This window comes from Danio rerio, chromosome 6 (genome assembly GCF_049306965.1).
Source record: "Danio rerio strain Tuebingen ecotype United States chromosome 6, GRCz12tu, whole genome shotgun sequence".
In the NCBI taxonomy this organism is placed as follows: domain Eukaryota; kingdom Metazoa; phylum Chordata; class Actinopteri; order Cypriniformes; family Danionidae; genus Danio; species Danio rerio.
In genome coordinates, this window is record NC_133181.1 from 3,141,571 (window position 1) to 3,165,000 (window position 23,430).

Below are 23,430 nucleotides of genomic sequence, written 5' to 3' on the forward strand. Positions count from 1 at the left end.
ATTATAAAATAAAAATATATATATATTTTTAAAGTAAAAAAAAATTGAGGGGAAACCTGATAGGTGTTGTAGACTAGAATTACGTTAACAAACTAATTTTATATTATTGTCGTCGTCATCATAGTCATAGTCTCTACCCCAGGGCAGCTCTCACGTCTGTGAGTTGACAGTGGGGGATGGGTGCTCAAGACACACACACACACATACACACGAACAGAGGGGTGGGGGAGGGGAGCTGCAGCAGGTAACACACTTCAACTTGGAGTTTGCTAAATGTATGCATCCACAAGTTGAAGTTTTCACATATTTGTTTCACATTAAACATGCTCTTTTCATTTGACTTTTTTTTTAGAAAATCCGATTTCTTTGATGGTGCACTTTAATCTCCAAACAAATAAATAAATTATATATATATATAATTTATTAATTAATAAAAACAATTGATATAAAAACAGAGATTTTTAGCGTTTTAACACAATCTTAAGGCATGTTTTCAACATGCTTCCTGATCCATCAAACATGTTTTTATTACTATATATATATATATATTTATTTTTTTTTTAAGTAAAATAAAAGTGAGGGGAAACCTGATAGGTGTTGTAAACTTGAATTACATTTACAAACTAATTTAATATTATTGTTATAGTCGTAGTCTACCCCAGGGCAGCTCTCTTGAGGCTTCTGTGAGTTGACAGTGGGGGATGGGTGCTTAAAACACAAACACACACATACACACGAACAGAGGGGTGGGGGAGGGGAATTGCAGCAGGTAACACACTTCAACTTGGAGTTTGCTAAATGTATGCATCCACGTGTTGAAGTTTTCACATATTTGTTTCACATTAAACATGCTCTTTTCATTTGACTTTTTTTTTAGAAAACCCGATTTCTTTGATAACAATGCACTTAAATTTAATCTCCAAACAAATTAATACATTTCTTTATTTATTATATATTTATTTATTAATAATAAACAACTGATATAAAAACAGGGATTCCTGATCTATCAAGCATGTAGTTTGTATTTCTTTTTTTTTACTATATATATTCATTCATTCGCCACATGAACTGCCAACTTATATAGTAAAAAAATGAAATACAAACTACATGCTTGATAGATCACATACACATTTTTATTATAGGTTTTTTAAGTAAATAAAAGTGAGGGGACAGCAGACCCTCAATTTAACCTCTAAACACATCTGATCGTACTAATTTGAGCTTCCAGAACTGGTTTGACACAGTATCACCAGTGATAAAATCAATCTCTAGTAACTCACTCACTCACTCACTCATTCACTCACTCACTCAGTATCCTTCAGCATAGTTACTGATTTATCAGGGGTCGCCACAGCGGAATGAACTGCTAACTACTCTGGCATGTTTCCTACAGCAGGCCCATCTGCTACACCACTGCCTAATCCCTACCCCTAAACCTCACTCACTCACTCACTCACTCACTCACTCACTCACTCACTCACTGTCCTTCAGCATAGTTACTAATTTATCAGGGGTCGCCACAGCAGAATGAACCGCTAACTACTATGACATTTTTCCTACAGCGGGCCCATCCGCTACGCCACTGCCTAATCCCTACCCCTAAACCTACCTCACACACTCACTCACTCACTGTCCTTCAGCATAGTTACTAATTTATCAGGGGTCGCCACAGCGAAATGAACCGCTAACTATTCTGGCACATGTTTCATACAGTTGGCCCTTCCGCTACGCCACTGCCTAATCCCTACCCCTAAACCTCACTCACTGTCCTTCAGCATAGCTACTGATTTATCAGGGGTCGCCACAGCGGAATGAACCACTAACTACTCTGACATGTTTTATACAGCGGGCCCATTTGCTACGCCACTGCTTAATCCCTACCCCTAAACCTCACTCACTCACTCACTCACTATCCTTCAGATAAGTTACTGATTTATCAGGGGTCACCACAGCAGAATGAACCGCTAACTACTCTGGCATATGTTTCACACAGCGGGCCCATCCGCTACGTCACTGCCTAATCCCTACCCCTAAACCTCACTGACTCACTTCAGCATAGTTACTGATTTATCAGGGGTCGCCACAGCGGAATGAACCACTAACTACTCTGACATGTTTTATACAGCGGGCCCATTTGCTACGCCACTGCTTAATCCCTACCCCTAAACCTCACTCACTCACTCACTCACTGTCCTTCAGCATAGTTACTGATTTATCAGGGGTCGCCACAGCAGAATGAACCTGTAACTACTCTGGCATATGTTTCACACAGCGGGCCCATCCGCTACGCCACTGCCTAATCCCTACCCCTAAACCTCACTTACTCACTCACTGTCCTTCAGCATAGTTACTGATTTATCAGGGGTCACCACAGCAGAATGAACCGCTAACTACTCTGGCATATGTTTCACACAGCGGGCCCATCGGCTACGCCACTGCCTAATCCCTACCCCTAAACCTCACTGACTCACTTCAGCATAGTTACTGATTTATCAGGGGTCACCACAGCAGAATGAACCGCTAACTACTCTGGCATATGTTTCACACAGCGGGCCCATCCGCTACGCCACTGCCTAATCCCTACCCCTAAACCTCACTGACTCACTTCAGCATAGTTACTGATTTATCAGGGGTCGCCACAGCGGAATGAACCACTAACTACTCTGACATGTTTTATACAGCTGGCCCATTTGCTACGCCACTGCTTAATCCCTACCCCTTAACCTCACTCACTCACTCACTCACTCACTCACTCACTCACTCACTCACTGTCCTTCAGCATAGTTACTGATTTATCAGGGGTCGCCACAGCAGAATGAACCTCTAACTACTTTGGCATATGTTTCACACAGCGGGCCCATCCGCTACGCCACTGCTTAATCCCTACCCCTAAACCTCACTCACTCACTCACTCACTCACTGTCCTTCAGCATAGTTACTGATTTATCAGGGGTCGCCACAGCAGAATGAACCGCTAACTACTCTGGAATGTTTCATACAGCGGGCCCATCGGCTACGCCACTGCCTAATCCTTACCGCTAAACCTACCTCACACACTCACTCACTATCCTTCAGCATAGTTACTTATTCATCAGGGGTCGCCACAGCGGAATGAACCGCTAACTACTCTGGCATGTTTCATACAGCGGGCCCATTTGCTACGCCACTGCATAATCCCTACCCCTAAACCTCACTCACTCACTTACTCACTCACTCACTCACTCACTCACTCACTATCCTTCAGCATAGTTACTGATTTATCAGGGGTCGCCACAGTGGAATGAACTGCTAACTACTCTGACATATGTTTCCTACAGCAGGCCCATCCGCTACGCCACTGCATAATCCCTACCCCTAAACCTCACTCGCTCACTCACTCACTCACTCACTGTCCTTCAGCATAGTTACTGATTTATCAGGGGTCGCCACAGCGGAATGAACCGCTAACTACTCTGGCATGTTTCATACAGCGGGCCCATCCGCTACGCCACTGCTTAATCCCTACCCCTAAACCTCACTCACTCACTCACTCACTCACTATCCTTCAGCATAGTTACTAATTTATCAGGGGTCGCCACAGCAGAATGAACCTCTAACTACTCTGACAAATGTTTCATACAGTGGGCCCATCATTTTCACTCACACTAATACACTACTGCTAATGTAGTTGATCAGTACCACTATAGCGCATGGGTTTGGACTGTGGAGGAAACCTACGCCGACACGGGGAGAACATGCAAACTCCACACAGAAATGCCAACTGGCCCAGATGACACTCGAACCAGCGACCTTCTTGCTGTTAGATAACTTCTTGTCGGCATAAACTTAGCCATAACTGTAAATTATTCTCAATATCAGAGAGGATGATTAGTCGTATAACAATGATGTAGAAGCATGTAACCCTCAATGTAAATCAACCTTAACATAAAATGTGAACTTATTCATCAATCTGATTGACTAATAGAAATGTTGTTCCAGGTTCAACAGGTGTGTCAAACTCAGTTCCTGGAGGGCCACAACCCTGCACAGTTTAGTTCCCAGCCTGCTTCAACAAACCTTTAGGTTTCAAACCATAGACATTATAATAGAAAGCTAAACGCCTCATGGTCTGCTTCAGTCCGTTGTTCCGATAAATCAACGAGGTTAATCCGGTTATGACTGCTCTATAAACAGAGGCAACTGAACAGAGGAGCTGCTGTTTTGCCTGATATAAAATATAAGAACAGTATATTTTCTTAACTGATTATAATTTTATGGTGTCAAAAAAAAAAACTTTCAAACTACTTCCTGGCAGGTCTGTTGGAGCTAAATTCAGCAGGATTGTGGCCCTCCATAACCAAGTTTGGACACCCCTGGTTTAAAGTGATCTATTGTCTGGGTTGGTGTTGTATATCCAATTTAAACTAGCTTGTAATAAGCTGCCAGTACATTTCCTGTTATTTTACAGACGTATTTCTCTAGATATTATTTCTTATACACTATATCATTCAAATACTGAAATGTCAATAAAAGTCACTTTGTTAAACTGTAGAGTTGAATTTTCAACATCAAAAAAGTGGACAGAGCAGAGATCAACATCCCATAATTAATGTTGTTATGAGTTTAGTTTTTTGTAATGCATATAGTGTATAAATGGCTCTAAATAGCTGTCCCACAGTAAAAACTCTTCATGGTAAAACGGTATAGTTGTTGTAGCAAACATTGAATTAGTTATAATAAAGTTATACTTTTCAAGTTCATAAAAGTGATATCAAGGCTTGTTAATGGGGCATCTATCTATTATAATGTCTGTTTCAAACAAGCCTGGAGGACTCAATTAGTTTGATCAGGGATGTTTCATTGAAGTAAAGCTGAACTGTGAGCTGTAGCCTTCCAGGAAGAGTTTCACACATGTGAGATGTTGATCCAAGAACATGTTCCACTAGGTGAAATCACAATATCTGTGTATTCAGCACTCTCATTATGCAAAAAGCACAAGTTTAATAGAAACAGTGAATGCAAAGTAAGGCAACTGAAACTTCTGTCAATGAGAGACTGACTGTCTTCATACAGAGCTCAGTCTGAGGCCTACCCTCTGACCAGGCTGATCAGGCTCTTTCATCCTCCTTCTCCTCCTTCTTTTCCTTCCCTCTTTTTAGGTTGTCGCCATTGTTCATATCTAAATTTGTAACACCTGTGTCTATTCTGGCTCATATTTTGCACATGCAGCTGTGAAAAAAATAATACAGAACTGGCACACATTCATACAGCTATCGTATCATTCCAAGTGTTTTATTTGTTTTTAACTGTCACTCTTTTTGTGTGGTGTTTTGTAACAAGAGCATCACAGTGCAAATCTGTTATAGTGGACACACATCTGTTTAGACTTTTGTGTAAAGAGTGTCTGAAACTGCCTGAACTTAAGTTATTACAGAAAGACCATGGCTTTATTCCATTAAGAATTTGGCTGAAAAATATCAAATGCATGTAGTATTAATACATTATTATTATCAGTGTTGGGTAAATGATTTAAAAAAAGTAATGAATTACTACAACATTAAAGTTGTATTTACAGCTCTTCCAGAATACTTATCAATATTTCTTGAAACTAGTAACTGAACACACAAACAAATATCCACAAATACACTACAGCAATGGACTTGTAGTTTTGTAGAATTGGTGTTAATAAGGTAAGAGTGAAGAGTTTCAGTGAGTCTGTGTCAGTTTTCACGTTTAGTGTCTGAGCATTTAAAAAAGGCTGTAAATTGCTTTTCTACCATATCTAAAATGTAATTAAATTACTCAAGAAGAAATGTAATCACTTTACTCAATACTATCAGAATCTCTATAAATCTCAGTGCATAGGAAATATAAATCAAACACTTTTTATTCTTTAAATATAATTTAAACCTGGCCTTTTAGCTTTCCTAACTTAAACAAATACTTTATTATCAACATGTTATTTAGATAACAAACAGAACTCTGGAAAAAGTTAAACATATAAAAAGTTTCCAAGTGATTTAACTATATATTATACACAGAACTGGCAAATGTCTTAATTCATTGTTTACATTTGAATGAAATAAACAGGCTTGAAGTATTTCTTATTTTATTTTATTTTTTACATTTTTTAAGTTTTAGAAAAAATATATATTCACTTTGTGATTTCGTTACAGTAAGTTAACTGATTATTTTGGACTATACTCCCATCACTGATTATATTTATCTTTATCTAAAATGTAATTAAATTACTCAATAAGAAATTTATTCACTCATACTATTTATAATATATGTAAATCTCAGTGCAAAGGAAATATAAATAATACACTTTTCATTCTTTAGAAAAATGATTTAAACCTGGCATTTTAGCTTTTTTAACTTAAACAAATACTTATTAACATGTTATTTAGATAAACAGAACTCTGGGAAAAAAGTTAAACATGTATACAAAAAGTTTCCAAGTGATGATACCATTTATTATACACGGATATACATCAAATTATATATTATATTCCGCCTAATTTCCTCCCGGTTGGACTCGGAGCTCCTCTCCTCCTTTCGTTCCCGGGCAGCTGAGCTCTTTGTAGCCGGAGGGAGCGTAGCTGCGGGCGGGGGAGGTGCGCGGTGCGGTCGCTGACAGTGTAGGACAGACAGACAGTTCAAAGAACACACAAACCAGGAAAACATTTGATTCTGTTGCGTGTCGCTCTCGCGGGCCGTTTCGCGCTATTATGCCACAATATTTCTCGGATCTGCTACTGTACCGCCTAAGTTACATACTGTAACTTACTTCCGTGTTATCCGTTCCCTCGGGGATACAACGCGATCTGCGCAGAAACAGTACGATTCAAACCTAGAATAAAGTACCGTGCTTAAGGACACCAAATATAAGGCTTTCTTGACGCAGTTTGGTCATTTTCATTTAAATACTAATTAAAGTGCAATTTTATTCATACTGTCTCTTTTATTCTGTGAAGTAACCATAGTAACTTGCTGCCGCCATCTTTATTTTTACGCACTTCGCCTCTGATTCGTCAGATCAATAGGGGGCGTGACATCCTCCTTGTATCTTTCTGATTGGCCAGATCCCAAAAGTGTGTATCATTGCGTCATTGCAGTTCTCCTAGAGGGCGCTGTGTTATACACACTTTTGGGGTGGGGGGATACACACTTAGATACACAAATCATGTAAAAGTGCATTTTGAGGACAAGTGAGATTTTAAGCCAGGACACCATTTTGAAGCATGCTGAATACTGCTATATGGTCAGACAAATGAGGACCAAGAAAAAGTCCTCATTTGTCAAGGTGGTCCTCATTTTACTGGTGTGTACTCTGGCGAAAGTCCTCATTTTGGACATAAGCAAGTACACACACACACACACACACACACACACACACACACACACACACACACACACACACACACACACACACACACACACACACACACACACACACTTTCTCCATATCAGCCACTCCAAACCCTCTAACAGCACTATTTGGAATTCCTTTTGAGCCAAATTCGCCTTCAACAACACTATTTGGCTAGGAATTGGAAACAAACATCTCCACCTTCATATGACGGATGGATAAAAGAAATTTGTGTTAAAAGTTGGGAAAAAAATTAGGTCTTTAAAATCCTTTTACAAAACATGGAGAATTTTGTTGAATTATATTGACAATATTGATCTTGAAGCAAAAGAGGAAAATGTATTATTATTATTATTATTATTAGTTCTTTATTACTTTTATTGCTATTTATTAGTTATTCATTTGCATAACAAAATTATAGTAAATTTGCCCAGAGTGTATTGAGTTTTTGAAAAATGTCAAAGCATTTTCCTAAAATATGTGTTAAAAAAAAGATTTGTTACCAAAAATCATCACATTTGCTAAAACACAGAGAAAGCTGTTGCCAAATTAAAACTCAAAATCACCCCAGAGTGGATGTCAAAACATCCCCAACAGCACACAAGAGTTTAAAAACTTATAATATTTGTAGCTTTTTACTTAATTTGCTTTTAAAAAAAAAAAAAATTGCTGAATTAAAATGAAAGTCGAATGTATTGCTTTACAATATCGACTAAAGTAACTTTCCCTAACACTAAATATAACAGTAATATAAGAATTAAAGCAGGGGTCACCAATCTCGGTCCTGGAGGGCCGGTGTCCCTGCAGGGTTTAGCTCCAACTTGCTTCAACACACCTGCCTGGATGATTCAAGTATACCTAGTAAGAGCTTGATTAGCTTGTTCAGGTGTGTTTGATTAGGGTTGGAGCTAAAATCTGCAGGACACCGGCCCTCCAGGAACAAGTTTGGTGACCACTGAGTTAAAGTACCTGAGGTTTCAGAGTCTCTGTCTTCACGTGGATTATTCAGCTTCTCCAAAAGATTCGAGCAAAGCTTATTCAATGCCTGGATCTGTTTCTGAAAGGAAAACAACCACATATTTACAAACAGCACTAATTTAATACATTTTTAAAGCAGTTCCTCTAGGATTTTGAGAGTCTAGTGGTTCTTGGGAAAGATTTTCACATGATTTTCAGAGCAAATAGATGTCTTCTCAAATGTTTTAGGTTGAACAAATAAATTATTTAATATAATTTTATATATAAAGTATTAGTTATTATTAAAACATGTTTGTTCTTTCAAAAATTGTGTTTTTGTGGCACTTTTTGAGCACACAATAAACTGAAATGATTAGAAGAGCTAATTAGAAAACTTAAGTAAAAACTGAATAAAGGATATTGGAAAATAAATAAATAAAAAGCGATTTTATGATACATAACGAACAAGTGAAAAACAAAATTAAATATATACTTAATTTCAAAACCTAAAAGTTTAAATTATTTACAAAAAATATATATACAGTAACGTCCTGCATGTAGACAGCACCAGATTGTGTTCCCATGCATTCAATACTTGATGGCTTAGAAACAGAACCCAAGTCACATTTAGTCTGAGTATGTGGGCAATCTGAAGAAATATTGATGGCTAATAAAATCTGAATAATTGTTTGGGTGTTAGCTATGAAGAAACGTAAGCGTTTCTCATGCTGGTGTGTGTTTGTTCACCTGAGCTACTTCAGGACCGATGCGAGCCGCTTCAGCGCTCAGGTGTTTCTCCTGCTCCTCCACCTCCGGGTCGGGTTTGGTCCTGAGATGATCAGGCACGATCTCATGGCTGAACACTGGCACTCGGTGCTCTGTTAGTTTCTGGGTTGAGAGAAATCATAGAATACAGTAGATAAGTCAGCCTGAAATCTTAAGTTACATTATTATTTTTCATCCATGTGGGGATTTCTCTATATAGAAAACACACTGCTGCTGAAAATTGGGTACGACTTAAAGGAATAGTTCACCCAAAAATGAACTGTTAAACACAAAACAAGCCATATTGAAGAACAGTGGAAAAAGAGACATGGAAATCCATAACCATTTTCCCAGCATTCCTCAGTATATCTTACCTTGTGTTCAACAAAATTAAAAAAACAGGTATAGAACAAGTGGAAATGATCACAGAATATATATATTTTTTTGATAAACTGATCCCTTAAGCTCTGTTTTATGATTGAAGATTAAAAAGATTGGTGATTTGACAGATAACTAATATAATGCGAATCAGATTTTCATGGTTATTTTACACATATGGAGAGTTGACACTGACCGCCAGCTCTTCGTCTCGATCAGGAGACAGCAGGAGTGGTATGATGACCTGTGATTTGTATGATGGGGTTTTCTCATTTCTCAACAGTTTATTGATGGTGTTCAGCTGTCCAGAAATAAGGGCGAAATTATCCAGCACGGAGGGCCTGAAATCAAAACATTTACATCAGCATATTGCAACAGACAGGAGTACCGCAAAAGCTCAGTTATATTTACTCACATTGAGGTCAAGTTGGCTTTATATTCACACATTCGTTCATTTTTGAACAGTGACAACATGTGACTTAAGTCCCTATATTGTTTACCATGCTACTTTGAATAATTGAGGTTAAGATGGTTTCATATTCGCACATTTGATTAGTGACAACTGTTGACATGCTCCCTATATTGTTTACCATGATACATTGAATATTCAGTCTGAAATCACATGTAAATGACTTGAAAACATTAGCACTATTTATCTGACTGTGAACAATGTTATACTCTTGATCATCACTGGCTGCTAATATGATTTCACTATTTAGAATGAGTAAATAATACTTCTCTGAAATTATATTATTAAGGAGAAAGCCTGAATATAAAAACCAACTTTACATCAATATTCACATTGAGGTAAAGTTGGTTTTATTTTATTTTTTTTATTTATTCGCATATTTATTTATTTTTGAACAGAGACAACATGTGATAGTCCCTATATTGTTTACCACACAACTTTAAATATTCAGTCTGAAATCGCTTGCAAGTATGACTTCAAAACCAAATTAGCATTATTTAATTCAGTGTTTCTCAGCCATGTTCCTGGATGACTACCAGCTCGGCACATTTTCTATGTCTCCTTACCCAAACACACCTGATTCAGATCATCAGCAGAGACTGAAAGACCTGTAATGAGTGTGACAGACAAAGGAGACATCAAAAATATGCAGTGCTGGTGCTCCTCCAAGAACGTGGTTGAGAAACACTGATTTAGGTGTGAACAATATTATACTTTGATAGTCATTTGCTTTGATATTATTTTAGGGGGTCCACTAGGTCTTAAAATGTCTTAAAACTCTAAAACTAAATTTTAGGCCTTAAAAAGTCTTAAATCTACTGAAATATTGTGCTGTTAGTCTTGATCCTTTTTTTTAACAGGTCCTAATTTTCCTTTGTTCATGTATAGCAACCCAATCTGGCCATCAACACCCATACAATCACCAACAATCCCAATCTCAATAAATCTTTAAACTTTTCATTTAAAAATAGTATTTAATTAATTTACTTGGTGTAACATTTGTTTAAAAATTCTTCATTTATTTACTGATTTTATAGATCTTATAAAGACCCAGACCTATATTTTTTATTATTAAATTTGTATTATTGTATTATTAAATGTAGTAAAATAAAAACAGAGCCGCCCCTTGTCACCAATTCTGTTCATCATTTTTATGAACAGAATTTCTAGGCGCAGTCTTGGGCTGTAGGGGGGTCCATTTCAGGGACCACAGGATTTCATCTCTGTTATTCGTAGATGATGTTGTTCTGTTGGCTTCATCAAAAACCGAGTGTGACGTGGTTGGGATGAGAATCAGCACCTCCAAGTCCGAGGCCATGATGCTCCATCGGAAAAAGGTGGTTTTCCATCTTGGGGTTTTGTTCACGAGTGAGGAAAGAATGGAACGTGAGACTGACAGGCAGATTGGTGCAGCCGCAATAGTAATATGGTCGATGTACTGGCCTGTTGTGGTAAAGAAGAAGCTGAGCCGAAAGGCAAAGCTTTCAATTTACCGGTCAATCTACGTTTCTACTCTCACCTATGGTCATGAGCTTTGGGTCATGACCGAAAAGACAAGATTTCGGATACAAGCGGCCAAAATGAGTTTCCTTCGAAGGGTGGCAGGGTGCACTCTTGTGGATAGGGTGAGGAGCTCTGACACCCGGGAGGAGCTTGGAGTAAAGCTGCTGCTCCTCCACATCGAGAGAAGTCAGTTGAGATGGCTCGGGCATCTGTTTCGGATGCCTCCAGGACGCCTACCTAGGGAGGTGTACCAGGCATGTCCCTCAGGGAAGATCCAGGACACGCTGGAGGGACTATGTCTCTTGGCTGGCCTGGGAACACCTTGAGATCGCCCCGGAGGAGCTGGAGGAAGTGTATGGGGAGAGGGAAGTCTGAAGTTCACTCCTAAGAATGCTGCCCCCGAGACCCGCCCCCGGTAAAGCGGCAGAAAATGAATGAATGAAATGTGTGTGTGTGTATATATATATAAATCCTTTTCTCAATAGGGCAAGAGAAAATCTTTTCCAACTGGGATAACGTTATTCAAGAAACATCCTTACCATTTAGCCCTGTAAAAGTCAAAATTTTCATTCACATTGGTCTTGAAGTGTCTTTAAAAGTTTTAAATTCAACTTGGTGAAAGCGGTAGAAACCCTGCATTAGGGAGAAACTCTGAATTTCCAAATATAAAACCAACTTTACCTCAGGTTTACTCACCACGTCAGTCTGTCGTACTCATTCTCTAGTTTATAAATGAAACTCTGAAGGGAACCTTTCAGATGAGCCACGCGAGCTACTAAAGACTCCAGAGAGGCCTCCAGCTGCTTCTCCTCCCGCTGCTGTCAGAATAAAACACAAACTTACATCATTTCCAGTATAATATCACAGTTATACGTGTTTCCTACGAACGTAGATCTCAACAATTAGCATAGCTGCACTCTATAAACAGACCAAATTAACTACATACGGTCTTATTTTCACAGTCTAATCGGAAATTTTATCGTAACTGTTTTTTAAAAAAAAAGAAAAGACGCAAAAAATGTACATAAAGTATGAGTTTTTAAGCAATTTACCTGCATTTCGAGAGAATGAAGTTCACGGCACAATTAAGCGGAAGTAAACAAAGACTCGCAGCGATAAAATCGAGTCCGACTGTCAACACGCGCGTGAGAAAATAGTTCCTTTTTGAATATAAAATTATTATTTTATTTTTTAGTATTGTAGATAGGATACTTATTAGAAAACAACACAGATTAACACAACAGCTGTTTATATTTCTAGATCATGTACAATGCTAAATATACAGTTTGGTCGAAATGCTCATTCCATGTGTTAGCAAATGAAACCAAATTCTGCCCACCGATTTGGCATATTTAACACAACTAAATAAATTTCTCCGTTTTAAATTATTTTAAAAGAATGATAACATTTCAACATTGCAAGAAAACTGTGCACATAAACAGCAGTGCGTTCATCTGAAAGGGCTTTTATTTTGAATACGCAAACAGGAAGTAAAGCAGCTGCAGTCAGTTGAGCTGCAGTTTACAGATATTTGACACAAACCCTGTAAAACTCGCTGAAAAAAAACAACCTGCCAGTAATGAGAAGCACGGCATGGCAGACAGACAGGACAATGAGGTAACTTTTACTCCTACGTGGACTCCATTTCAGTTTTTTGTTCAGTTTCTTGCTCGGAATTGTTTACAGGTTAAGTAAACAGAGCAAGTAAACAGAACAGAAGCTAAATCATTGACTTGAGAAGAGCTGTAAGACTTTTATTGCGTTTTTTACTTGTTACATTTGCAGTATTTGACGTGTTGAATTAATAAGACATGTTATTTGGAGGAGTTTAACGCTAATGCTTGGTAGTAAATCAGTTTAATGCAGTTCTGTCATGTGTTTGCAGCCCCTCCCTCCGATAAACAACAACAACATGCTGCTCAAGTATATATAACGTTAAAATATCGCGGTTTTTCCTACATAAGCTGAACATAGATGTGTTTTTATTCAGCAGATCATTTCACATTTTTTAAACACCGCAGCAAATGTGTTTTCAGGACAGGACTTTTCCTTTTTAACCTGTCAAATAAACAGACCTCGAGGTTAAGTTGGTTTTATATTCACACATCATGACTTTCTCCTCAATAATATCATTTCAGAAAGGTATTCTTTGCATTGATCGCCGTAAATTAAATAGTGCTAATGCTGTTTTGAAGTCATATTTACTTTGATTTGAGACTGAATATTCAAAATACTGTGGTAAACAATATAGGGAGCATGTCACATGTTGTCTCTGATCAAATATGCGAATGTTAATCCAACATTACCTCAATGAAATATACATTTCACATTTTTTAAACACAGCAGCAAATGTGTTTTCAGTTCAGGACTCTCTCTTTTAACTTTGTCAAGAAATAGTCATGCATTTTGTCTTCGTTTACTTTTGTCTGATAAGTAGTTTTGGTTCTTTGTTTTGTCACCACTTTAAAATCAATGCGAATGTCTCAATTTCCTTATTTCTGCAATGATTCAAGATATTTTGACCATCAGAAAATAATAGTTTTATTTCCCCACTGGTAATGATTCTTGAAGACATTTGTTAGTGTTGTTTATGTCAATTGTTTGAATTGTATCAAAGGATTTACACCAGGGGTGTCCAAACTCAGTCCTGGAGGGCCGGTGTCCTGCAGAGTTTAGATATAACTTTCTTCAACATACAAACATATAAATATATATAATTTATATATCTTCTGATATATAAGATATATATAATTATATATATATATCTTATATAATTTATATATATCATATTAATATATATATTTATATATCTTCAACATCTATATATATATATATATATATATATATATATATATATATATATATATATATATATATATATATATTAAATGTGAAATATTTTTATTTGTGTATATAAAGTCAGTGAAACACTTTTCATTGTTAATAAAACTCATTTGCTCATTGTCGGTTTTCTTTTAAAGTCTTTAAATTTAACATTAAGCCTTGAAGGGCAAATACTTAATTTAATTCATGATGCATATATTTCAACAAATATAGCATACAATTCAATAAATATAATTTAATAATTCTTATAATGCATACATTTTAATTATTATGACCATATTAATTACATAAAGGTAATATCTGCACTGGATAAAATATTTAGCACAGCCTTAAATGTTAAGCTTGAACAAGTTAAAATATTCATCCTAAAACATGAAATAAATGTTATAGAAAGCACAAATGTAATTTTCTCAAGCATCAACATATTATTACAGCACCAATTTATTTATTTTGATTGTATTTTTTGAAAGGGAATGCTTCAACATATGATCTACCAGATAGAACCTTATAATTCCAAGTGAAAAATGACTATTCAGAATGACAAGGTTCTATCTGCATTTATCGTGTTTTTTTACTCCAATTTGGAAATGTAAGAGAACTTTGATAATTTACATTTAGAAAACCCTTAGGGTCTCTATCATGTTAATGTGTGAAAAATAACTTTTACACACATATTGTTTGCTATATGGATTGCAAAAACTTTGAAGCTCAGTATCTCAAAATCATTCAGAACGCAGATAGAACCTTATAATTCTTTTTTTATATACTTTATTTTTATTTCTCTATTTTAAGGGGGAAAAAAACAAGGGAAACACAAATAATGCATTTAAAAAATAAAATAATTGAAAAAATACAATAAAACACTAGAAATTAAATGAACAGTTGACAGGTCACATATTTCCTTACAGGTCACGTGAATAAATACATTTATAAATCAGATTACACTGTGTAAAGGCATAAGTACAATCCATTTCTCCCAATATTGCAGGTATTTGTCCATTAGTAGTTTTAAAGAAAGTCATCCTCTCCATATTTTGAACATTAGATATGATATCCAACCGTTCAGATTTTGTGGGGGGTTAGAACCTTATAATTCTAAGGTGACGAAATGTCCTATTAGGTAAATGTGCAATTATTAACTTTGACACCGGTGAGGTAGAATGTAAATGTCATTTTAAAATGCCTTTAACATTATTCATGAATTTATAAATATATATTGCAACGTCAGAAACATAATAAGGTCATCTCCAAGTATTGCATGATACATGCACACACACATTGTCGATATATTGATTATTATGACAGGTTTACGTGTGTTCTATTTGAAGAACCAATGAATAAGCAACTTTTTAGAGCCTATTGTTTGCATTGAGGTAAAGTTGGCTTTATATTCAGATTATTCACACATTTGTTCATTCAGCGGTCCCTATATTGTTTACCATGCTAATGTGAATATTGGGTCTGAAATCGCATTTGAGTATGACTTCAAAACAACATCAACACTATTTAATTGACCGTGAACAATGTTGTACTTTGATAATCACTGGCTGCTTATATTTATTAATGCTAATATTTGCTAAATTATAATCAGGAGAGCATCTGAAGGTCCGGATATTAAACCAACTTTACCTCAATATATTCTGCTCCTGTAGTGAAGTGATGATGTTGTTTGCTGTCTGTGTTGATGGTGTTTTTGTGTGTGAAGGTGGAGGAGGCTGAGCAGGTGTATCTGCTGATGAAAGAGGAGTACAGGATCTCGCGCAACGTGCGTCTGTCCTGGTTCCTCAGCCGACTCAATCAGGTTATTCAGCCCAGTCCACGGTCTGAGCTGGTGAGAGACGCAGTATTTACTCTGTTTTGATAGTCAGCTCATGGGGTTTGCAGTGATGTAACCCTGATGTTGATAAAATCTGAATAAATTTGACCACACTGAATCAAACATGAATAAATTAACAGATTCAGCTTTAGATAATGTTGTTTGAATTATTAAGTATTCTCTTCAGGTCACATAAAGGTCTCTGATGTTTGTTTTGTTTCTGAATAAATCAGTTGTTATGAGTTAATCATTTGAATGAATTGAAATATTCAATTAATCTTTTAGACAGAAACTAAGTGCTATAGAGATTTAAGTGTCATATACAGTTGAAAACAACATTATTAGACTTGTAAAAGTATAACTGTTTTTCAAATACTTCCAAATGGCTGTTTAACAGAGCAAGGAGGATTTCCTGTTATATATTTAGTTTGACTTCTTTTAGTTTGGCTGGAATAAAAACTTATTTAAGAAATGTGAATACTTCTAAAGCCAATACAATTATCCCTTTTCTCATTATTTTTATTTTTATTATTATTATTGTTATTATTATTATTATTATTATTGTTATTATTAGTATATATATATTTTTAATTTACTGGTTACAGAGCAAACCACTGTTGTCCAGAGATTTGCCTAATTTACCTAGTTCAGCCTTTAAATTGCACTTTAAGTACCTTGTCAAATTTCTAGTAAAATATTATCTGCTGTCATCAAAACAAAGACAAAAAGTTATTAGAAATTAGTTATTAAAACTGTTAATTTTTTGTAAATGTGTTGAAATAAAATGTTCTCTCTAAGCAACACTATACAGGGTTCATACGGTCATGGAAAACCTGGAAAAGTCATGGAATTTTGACATGGCTTTTTCCAGGCCTGGAAAAGTTTTGGAAAAACAGAAAAACCTACAAGGTTTTGGAAAAGTCTTGGAAATTACATTTAGCAGACGTTTTTGTCTATAGTGACTTAAGCTGCGGTCACACTAGAGCTTTACTTCTGAAATTCTGTCTTACGGTGCTGTAAAAATAGGTGGTATTAAACATTAATAAAAGTGAGCGATTGCTTCATATTGAACATTTTTCTTTTGTTCTAACGCAATCACCAGATGCGATTTCACAGTTAAGAATTCACCAAGCTTGAACTTTCGAATGCAGTGAAATGCGAAACTTGTCGCACATGCTTGCGTTTCTGGTCTGCTGCATTCGCATGCCTATGAATGGAAGTCTATGGAGCGAAAAGTGCAGTGTGATCACAGCTTTACAATACATGTAGTTTTACTTTTTATTACTAGTTAAACAAACTATTAGGATTATCTAAAATTAGTTTGACACACATCTGTATACTGGAATAGAGGTTAGTTGTTTTTACTTAATTTCTTGACCAAAAAAAACATGGTCTCACATCGTTAGAGCTGTGTAAGCATCATCTATTTTACATAGATATAAAAATAAATTGAAACTAAAGAGATTGTTGCGTGTTTTATGATATGCTGTAATAAATTTAAACATGCATTGTTTTTCTTATGATTTACCACATATGCGTAGACATTACATGAAGCATTAGGTCATGAAAATTGACTTGAAAGTCCTGGAAAAGTCATGGAATTTTCGTAGTGAAAATGTGTATGAACACTGACTATAGTGTACATAAAGTATTTGAAATATAATAATAACACAGGAAGGCTAATAACTTTGTCTTCAACTGTATATTTATCTATGATAGCAGACCTAAAACACTTTAAATAAAAAAAAATTAATTGTAGTTATACAAAAACATGTAAAAGTATGCATTTGTATGTGTACATATATATATATATATATATATATATATATATATATATATATATATATATATATATATATATATATATATATATAAACTACCCATATCAGATCGGCTCTGGGTCAAACGATCATAACTCTGTTTCCATCAGCTGAAGTCTGAGAATGAGCTGGATGTTTTGAGTGTCCTTCCGAAAGGATGGCAGCCCGACTCTCCGACCTCGTCCTGTCCGTGTCTGCTGGTTCCCTCAACACGCGTCACCTTCCTGGCCCGCAGGTACCGCTTCATCATCGAGCTGGACTTGAGCCCATCCACGGGCATCGTGGTAAGACATCGCTAACATCATTTAGAGATTGTTTACTCTAAAATAAAAATTCTGCCATGAATTACTCTCGAGCTTCATGTCATTTCAGTCCACTGAAATCTTCAGCACACAAATTAAAGGGGACCTATTATTCCCCTTTTTTACAAGATGTAAAATAAGTCCCTGATGTCCCTAGAGTGTGTAGTGTAAATAAGGTTTTATATCTCTGAGGCTTTGATTTGATTATAAATTGTGGTGTTGCTGTCGCTTTAAATTCAAATGAGATTGTGCTCTTTTCAAAAGAGGGTGGAGCTACAAATGCCTGCGTGTCAGCATAGTGGCAGATTCAAAAACAAGACTAACATTCTATGCTCGCGAGGGAGAGATGATAACTAATGGGCGGGGCTTTCTCTCTGATGACACGTACAAAGGCAGAATGTCAATCAAAGTGTTTCTGCAGACTCTTTTTATCAATAATGACTTTGTTTGCCTGCATTTGTGCATTTATTACGGAAAGTATGATGCTTTCATGGTGGCTTTAATGATAATTCATCATACTGCCCATAGTAACAGCTGACAAGGAAGAGAAAACTGCTGAATTAAGTAACTTTTACAGCTTTTTTCTTTATTTGCACAAAAGTGTTTTTGAAGTGTTCTTCGTATGATTACACCCGAATCGAGTCACATGGGATGTTTTGACAATGTTTTTGGTCCCCTTTCTGGCCATTTTGTGGGTTTAAATGAAGTATAGAAGATGTCAGCTTGGTTAAAACAAGCCTGTCAGTGAACAAGTAATAGACATTTAGGAATAGCCCAAAACAGGTCTGGATCTCAGGCGATTGTGAATCTACATCTGCACATTGATGGAGCGGTTTACTGAGCTGTTTTCTGCCTTCAGGTGTTGGTTCAGGGCTGTCAGCTGGACTGTATGGATTTGGAGCAGTTCTTGCATCAGATCTATCAGCAGCTGAGAGCCGTGGAGAGCAGCATCGCTGAAGTCTTACAGCAGTCATTTTTAAAGTTTTTAATTGTGTTCTTGAAGCGTTTTTTGTATGATTTCACCTGAGCCAAGTCACGTGGAATGTTTTGACAATGTTTTTGTCTCCTATCTGGCCACCTTGTGTGTTTAAATGAAGTCTAATAGATGTCAACGTGGCTAAAACAAGGCTTTCAGTAAACATCTAATAGGCGTCTAAGAATAGCCCAAAATTAGACTATTCATCAAAGAAACAGAAATTAATGACTACTCAAGTCTGTCTAATCTGTGCATTCTTAGACGTCTATTAGATTTTCACTGACAGCCCAAATTTAGCCTTGTTTTAGCCAAGGTGTCTATGTTTAGACATCCATTAGACATGTGTTAAACACAATATTTTTGGTGGGTTGCAGTCAATGGAGGGTCAGAGAGCTCTTGGATTTAGTCTGAAATGTGAAACACAAAACTTGTCTTATGTTGCACAGGTATACATTTGACAATGGCCAACAAAAATGGGTTGAAATTATGGATTTTTTAAAATTTCTTCAAAAATCATTAGGATAATAAGTGAAGATCATCATTCATGGAGGCATTTTGTAAGTTTACTACTGTAAATTGAACAAAACTTGACTTTGATTAGATTAGATTCAACTTTATTGTCATTACACATGTACAAGTACAATGCAACAGAATGCAGTAGTTATTTTCATTGCTAAGCACTTCATTTAGGCAACTTTATAAGTGATTTTTTCCTAAAATTCCAGAGGTTCAGATAGTTGTATCTCTGCCAAATATTGTCCTATTCTAACAAACAAAAAAAAGAAATTGATACTGATGACTTGTTTTGTAGTCCAGGGTCACAAATATCTTCATTTGTGTGTCTGAAGAGAATCTCAGGGGTTTAAAATGCCATGACAAGGAGTAAGCAATAGCAGGATTTAAATTTGATAGGGAACTAACCCTTTAAATGAAACAAACCCCTTAATGATTGCTCTGTCATTCTCAGGATGACAGCACAGGAGAGATGATCTTCGACGAAGTCTTCCATGCTCTGTCGCGCTGCTTAATCGGTCTGGCAAAACCCTTTACAATCCCAGGAACGGATCATGTTTTCCAGCCCAAAATCTTCGTCACTATTTTGGCATATTCCTCCATCATTGGCCTTAGTTCTCACCAGGTCTGGATCTCAGGCGATTGTGAATCTACATCTGCACATTGATGGAGCGGTTTACTGAGCTGTTTTCTGCCTTCAGGTGTTGGTTCAGGGCTGTCAGCTGGACTGTATGGATTTGGAGCAGTTCTTGCATCAGATCTATCAGCAGTTGAGAGCCGTGGAGAGCAGCATCGCTGAAGTCTTACAGCAGCAGCACAATCAGGCAAGTGCTTGTTCTGTGTGCAGCAAATTAGCTAATTTTTTATATGCATTGAAAGCGTAATAAATGTGTCAGGTGTCTAATTTAGTGTTTTTAAAAGCTTAATCTCACCATTTTTCATTAGTTTATGTTAGCTAGTGTATTTACAAGTGTTGTTCATTCAAGTATGAACAACACTTGTACAGCATTTATTAAGCATAGTTCACTCAGCATTTACTAATGTATTTTTAAATTCTAATTATGATTAAGTTAGGGATAAAGTACGTCCAGGAGGTTCCTATTGCCTAATAAAGCCTTATCGGCAGCTTGATTTAAAGCAGAGCACTGTTATATAAGACTGAAGGCTTTATTCTGCAAAAACAACCACCTGGATGTACTTTAAGCCTCTTATTACATGGCTTCTTGCCACAAAACATGAAATTTAGAATTTAGTCCAAATAGTCCAAAATGCAAAGCTGACGGAAACAAAAACAGCTGATGGAGTATACACTAACCTGCGCATTATTCAGACACAAGATGGCGCCAAACAGTCCAAAACGCAAAGCTGACAGAAACAACAACAGCTGATGGAGTATACACTAACCTGCGCATTATTTAGACACAAGATGGTGCCAAACAGTCCAAAACGCAAAGCTGACAGAAACAACAACAGCTGATGGAGTATACACTAACCTGCGCATTATTTAGACACAAGATGGTGCCAAATAGTCCAAAACGCAAAGCTGACAGAAACAACAACAGCTGATGGAGTATACACTAACCTGCGCATTATTCAGACACAAGATGGCGCCAAACAGTCCAAAACGCAAAGCTGACAGAAACAACAACAGCTGATGGAGTATACACTAACCTGCGCATTATTCAGACACAAGATGGCGCCAAACAGTCCAAAATGCAAAGCTGACGGAAACAAAAACAGCTGATGGAGTATACACTAACCTGCGCATTATTCAGACACAAGATGGCGCCAAACAGTCCAAAACGCAAAGCTGACAGAAACAACAACAGCTGATGGAGTATACACTAACCTGCGCATTATTTAGACACAAGATGGCGCCAAACAGTCCAAAACGCAAAGCTGAAAGAAAAGAAACCAGCTCAATGGAGCATACAATAACCTACATATTATTCATTCACAAGACTGTGCCAAACAGTCATAAACCGCGGTGTGGCAGACAAGCAGATACAAATGAATGTGGATGTTAGTATATGGATTTGAAAGTATTCACAGACAGTCAAGGTGATTCGAAGTTCCCCTGTAAGTCTGTGTTATTTATCGATTGTTATCTTGGAAAAACTTACTTCGAAACGTCGAATGTTGCAACTGACCAATCAGAATCGAGTATTACAGATAGCTATGTAATAACATTAGTTAATGCACTGTGAGCTGTCAAGATCTATTCATGAAGAACTGTAAGATAATTTGCAAGTGTCGTCAAATTTATGAAGGTGTTTCCTCTATTTGTTAGCAGTTTTCTATTTGCACATGTTTTCTTAGCTTGCAGTGTGTTTAAGCTCTCGTCGTCTTTGTCTAAAAACATGTTATTAGTCTAAAAATGACTCTTTTTATGTGTTTGTTCTTCAGTTCAATGGTTCTGTCTATCAGTGTTTCTCCAATGATGCTGTGGAGGAAGTGTCTCAGAGAAAGCCAGGGGTTTCTATGGTGACTGCAGACGTCGGGCTGGTCAGTATGGTGAGGCAGGGGATTCTAGCACTGCAACTTTTGCCTCCAAACTCTGGTGCAGGTCAGTCCATATACAGCTGAAGACACAATTATTAGCCCTCCTGTAAAATGCTTATTCTATATATATATATATATATATATATATATATATATATATATATATATATATATATATATATATATATATATATATATATATATATATATATATATATATATGTATATATATATATATATATATATATGTGTATATATATATATATATATATATATATATATATATATATATATATATATATGTATATATATATATATATATATATATGTGTATATATATACATGTATATATATACATGTGTGTATATATATATATATATATATATATATATATATATATATGTATATATATGTATATATGTATATATATATATGTGTATATATATACATGTATATATATACATGTGTGTATGTATATATATATATATATATATATATATATATATATATATATATATATATATATATATATATATATATGTATGTATATATGTATGTATATATGTATGTATATATATATATATATATATATATATATATATATATATATATATATATATATATATATATATATATATATATATATATATATATATATTTCCCAAATGCTGTTTAATTCAATTTATCTTCTATTCTATAGCGCTTTTACAATATAGATTGTGCCAAAGCAGCTTAACATAGATGTTCTAGCAAATTGAAACTGTGTCAGTCCAGTTTTCAGGGTTGAAGTTCAGTTTAGTTCAGTTCAGTGTGGTTTAAAGTCCAAACACCGAAGAGCAAATCCATCGATGTGCAGCTCATCGAAGTCCCAAACCAAGCAAGCCAGTGGCGACAATGGTGAGGAACAAACTTCAACAATTGACCAAAGAGAAGGGGAAAAAAAACCTTGAGAGAGACCAGGCTCAGCTCCATTTCTCCTCTGGCCAAACGTCCTGTGCAGAGCTGCTGTCTTGGTGCTGGAGGCTGAAGAACGCTGGATGTCCAAAGTGGAGAAGCTTCAGGTGTGAGTAGGTCACTGGCGAGTGTTCAGGCTGGCCCACGGGATCAGTGCGGAGTCTCATGCTCTCCACTCCTCAATGATCACCACAACATCTGCTCAGGATACGGCCTGGTCCAGGATTATGGAGACCTCGGGAATAATGAAAAACAGACTAACATAAGCACTGAGGCCGTT

The 23,430-nt window shown here is 36.2% G+C and overlaps 2 protein-coding genes across 21 annotated transcripts in view; one reads left to right on the top strand and one right to left on the bottom strand.

Moving 5' to 3' along the window:
- The window catches only part of med8 (mediator complex subunit 8), a 32,570-nt gene extending 20,032 nt beyond the window's left edge, over positions 1-12,538 (bottom strand). Inside the window, 5 exon segments of the mRNA NM_207083.1 lie at positions 8,321-8,408; positions 9,056-9,196; positions 9,648-9,792; positions 12,120-12,241; positions 12,476-12,538. Coding sequence (NP_996966.1) covers positions 8,321-8,408; positions 9,056-9,196; positions 9,648-9,792; positions 12,120-12,241; positions 12,476-12,481 — 502 coding nt within the window. The 5' untranslated portion in view covers positions 12,482-12,538.
- A 370-nt stretch (positions 12,539-12,908) lies between these two features.
- szt2 (SZT2 subunit of KICSTOR complex) overlaps positions 12,909-23,430 on the top strand; it is a 174,765-nt gene continuing 164,243 nt past the window's right edge. For all 20 annotated transcript variants that reach the window (XR_012407532.1, XR_012407533.1, XM_073953541.1 and 17 more), the window contains exons 1-6: positions 12,909-13,040; positions 15,973-16,098; positions 18,014-18,187; positions 20,149-20,319; positions 20,396-20,518; positions 22,101-22,260. Coding sequence is in view for 18 of the 20 variants with exons in the window: in XM_073953541.1 (XP_073809642.1) it covers positions 13,017-13,040; positions 15,973-16,098; positions 18,014-18,187; positions 20,149-20,319; positions 20,396-20,518; positions 22,101-22,260 (778 nt within the window). In the remaining 2 variants the exon portion in view is untranslated. The remainder of the gene's footprint in view (positions 13,041-15,972; positions 16,099-18,013; positions 18,188-20,148; positions 20,320-20,395; positions 20,519-22,100; positions 22,261-23,430) is intronic.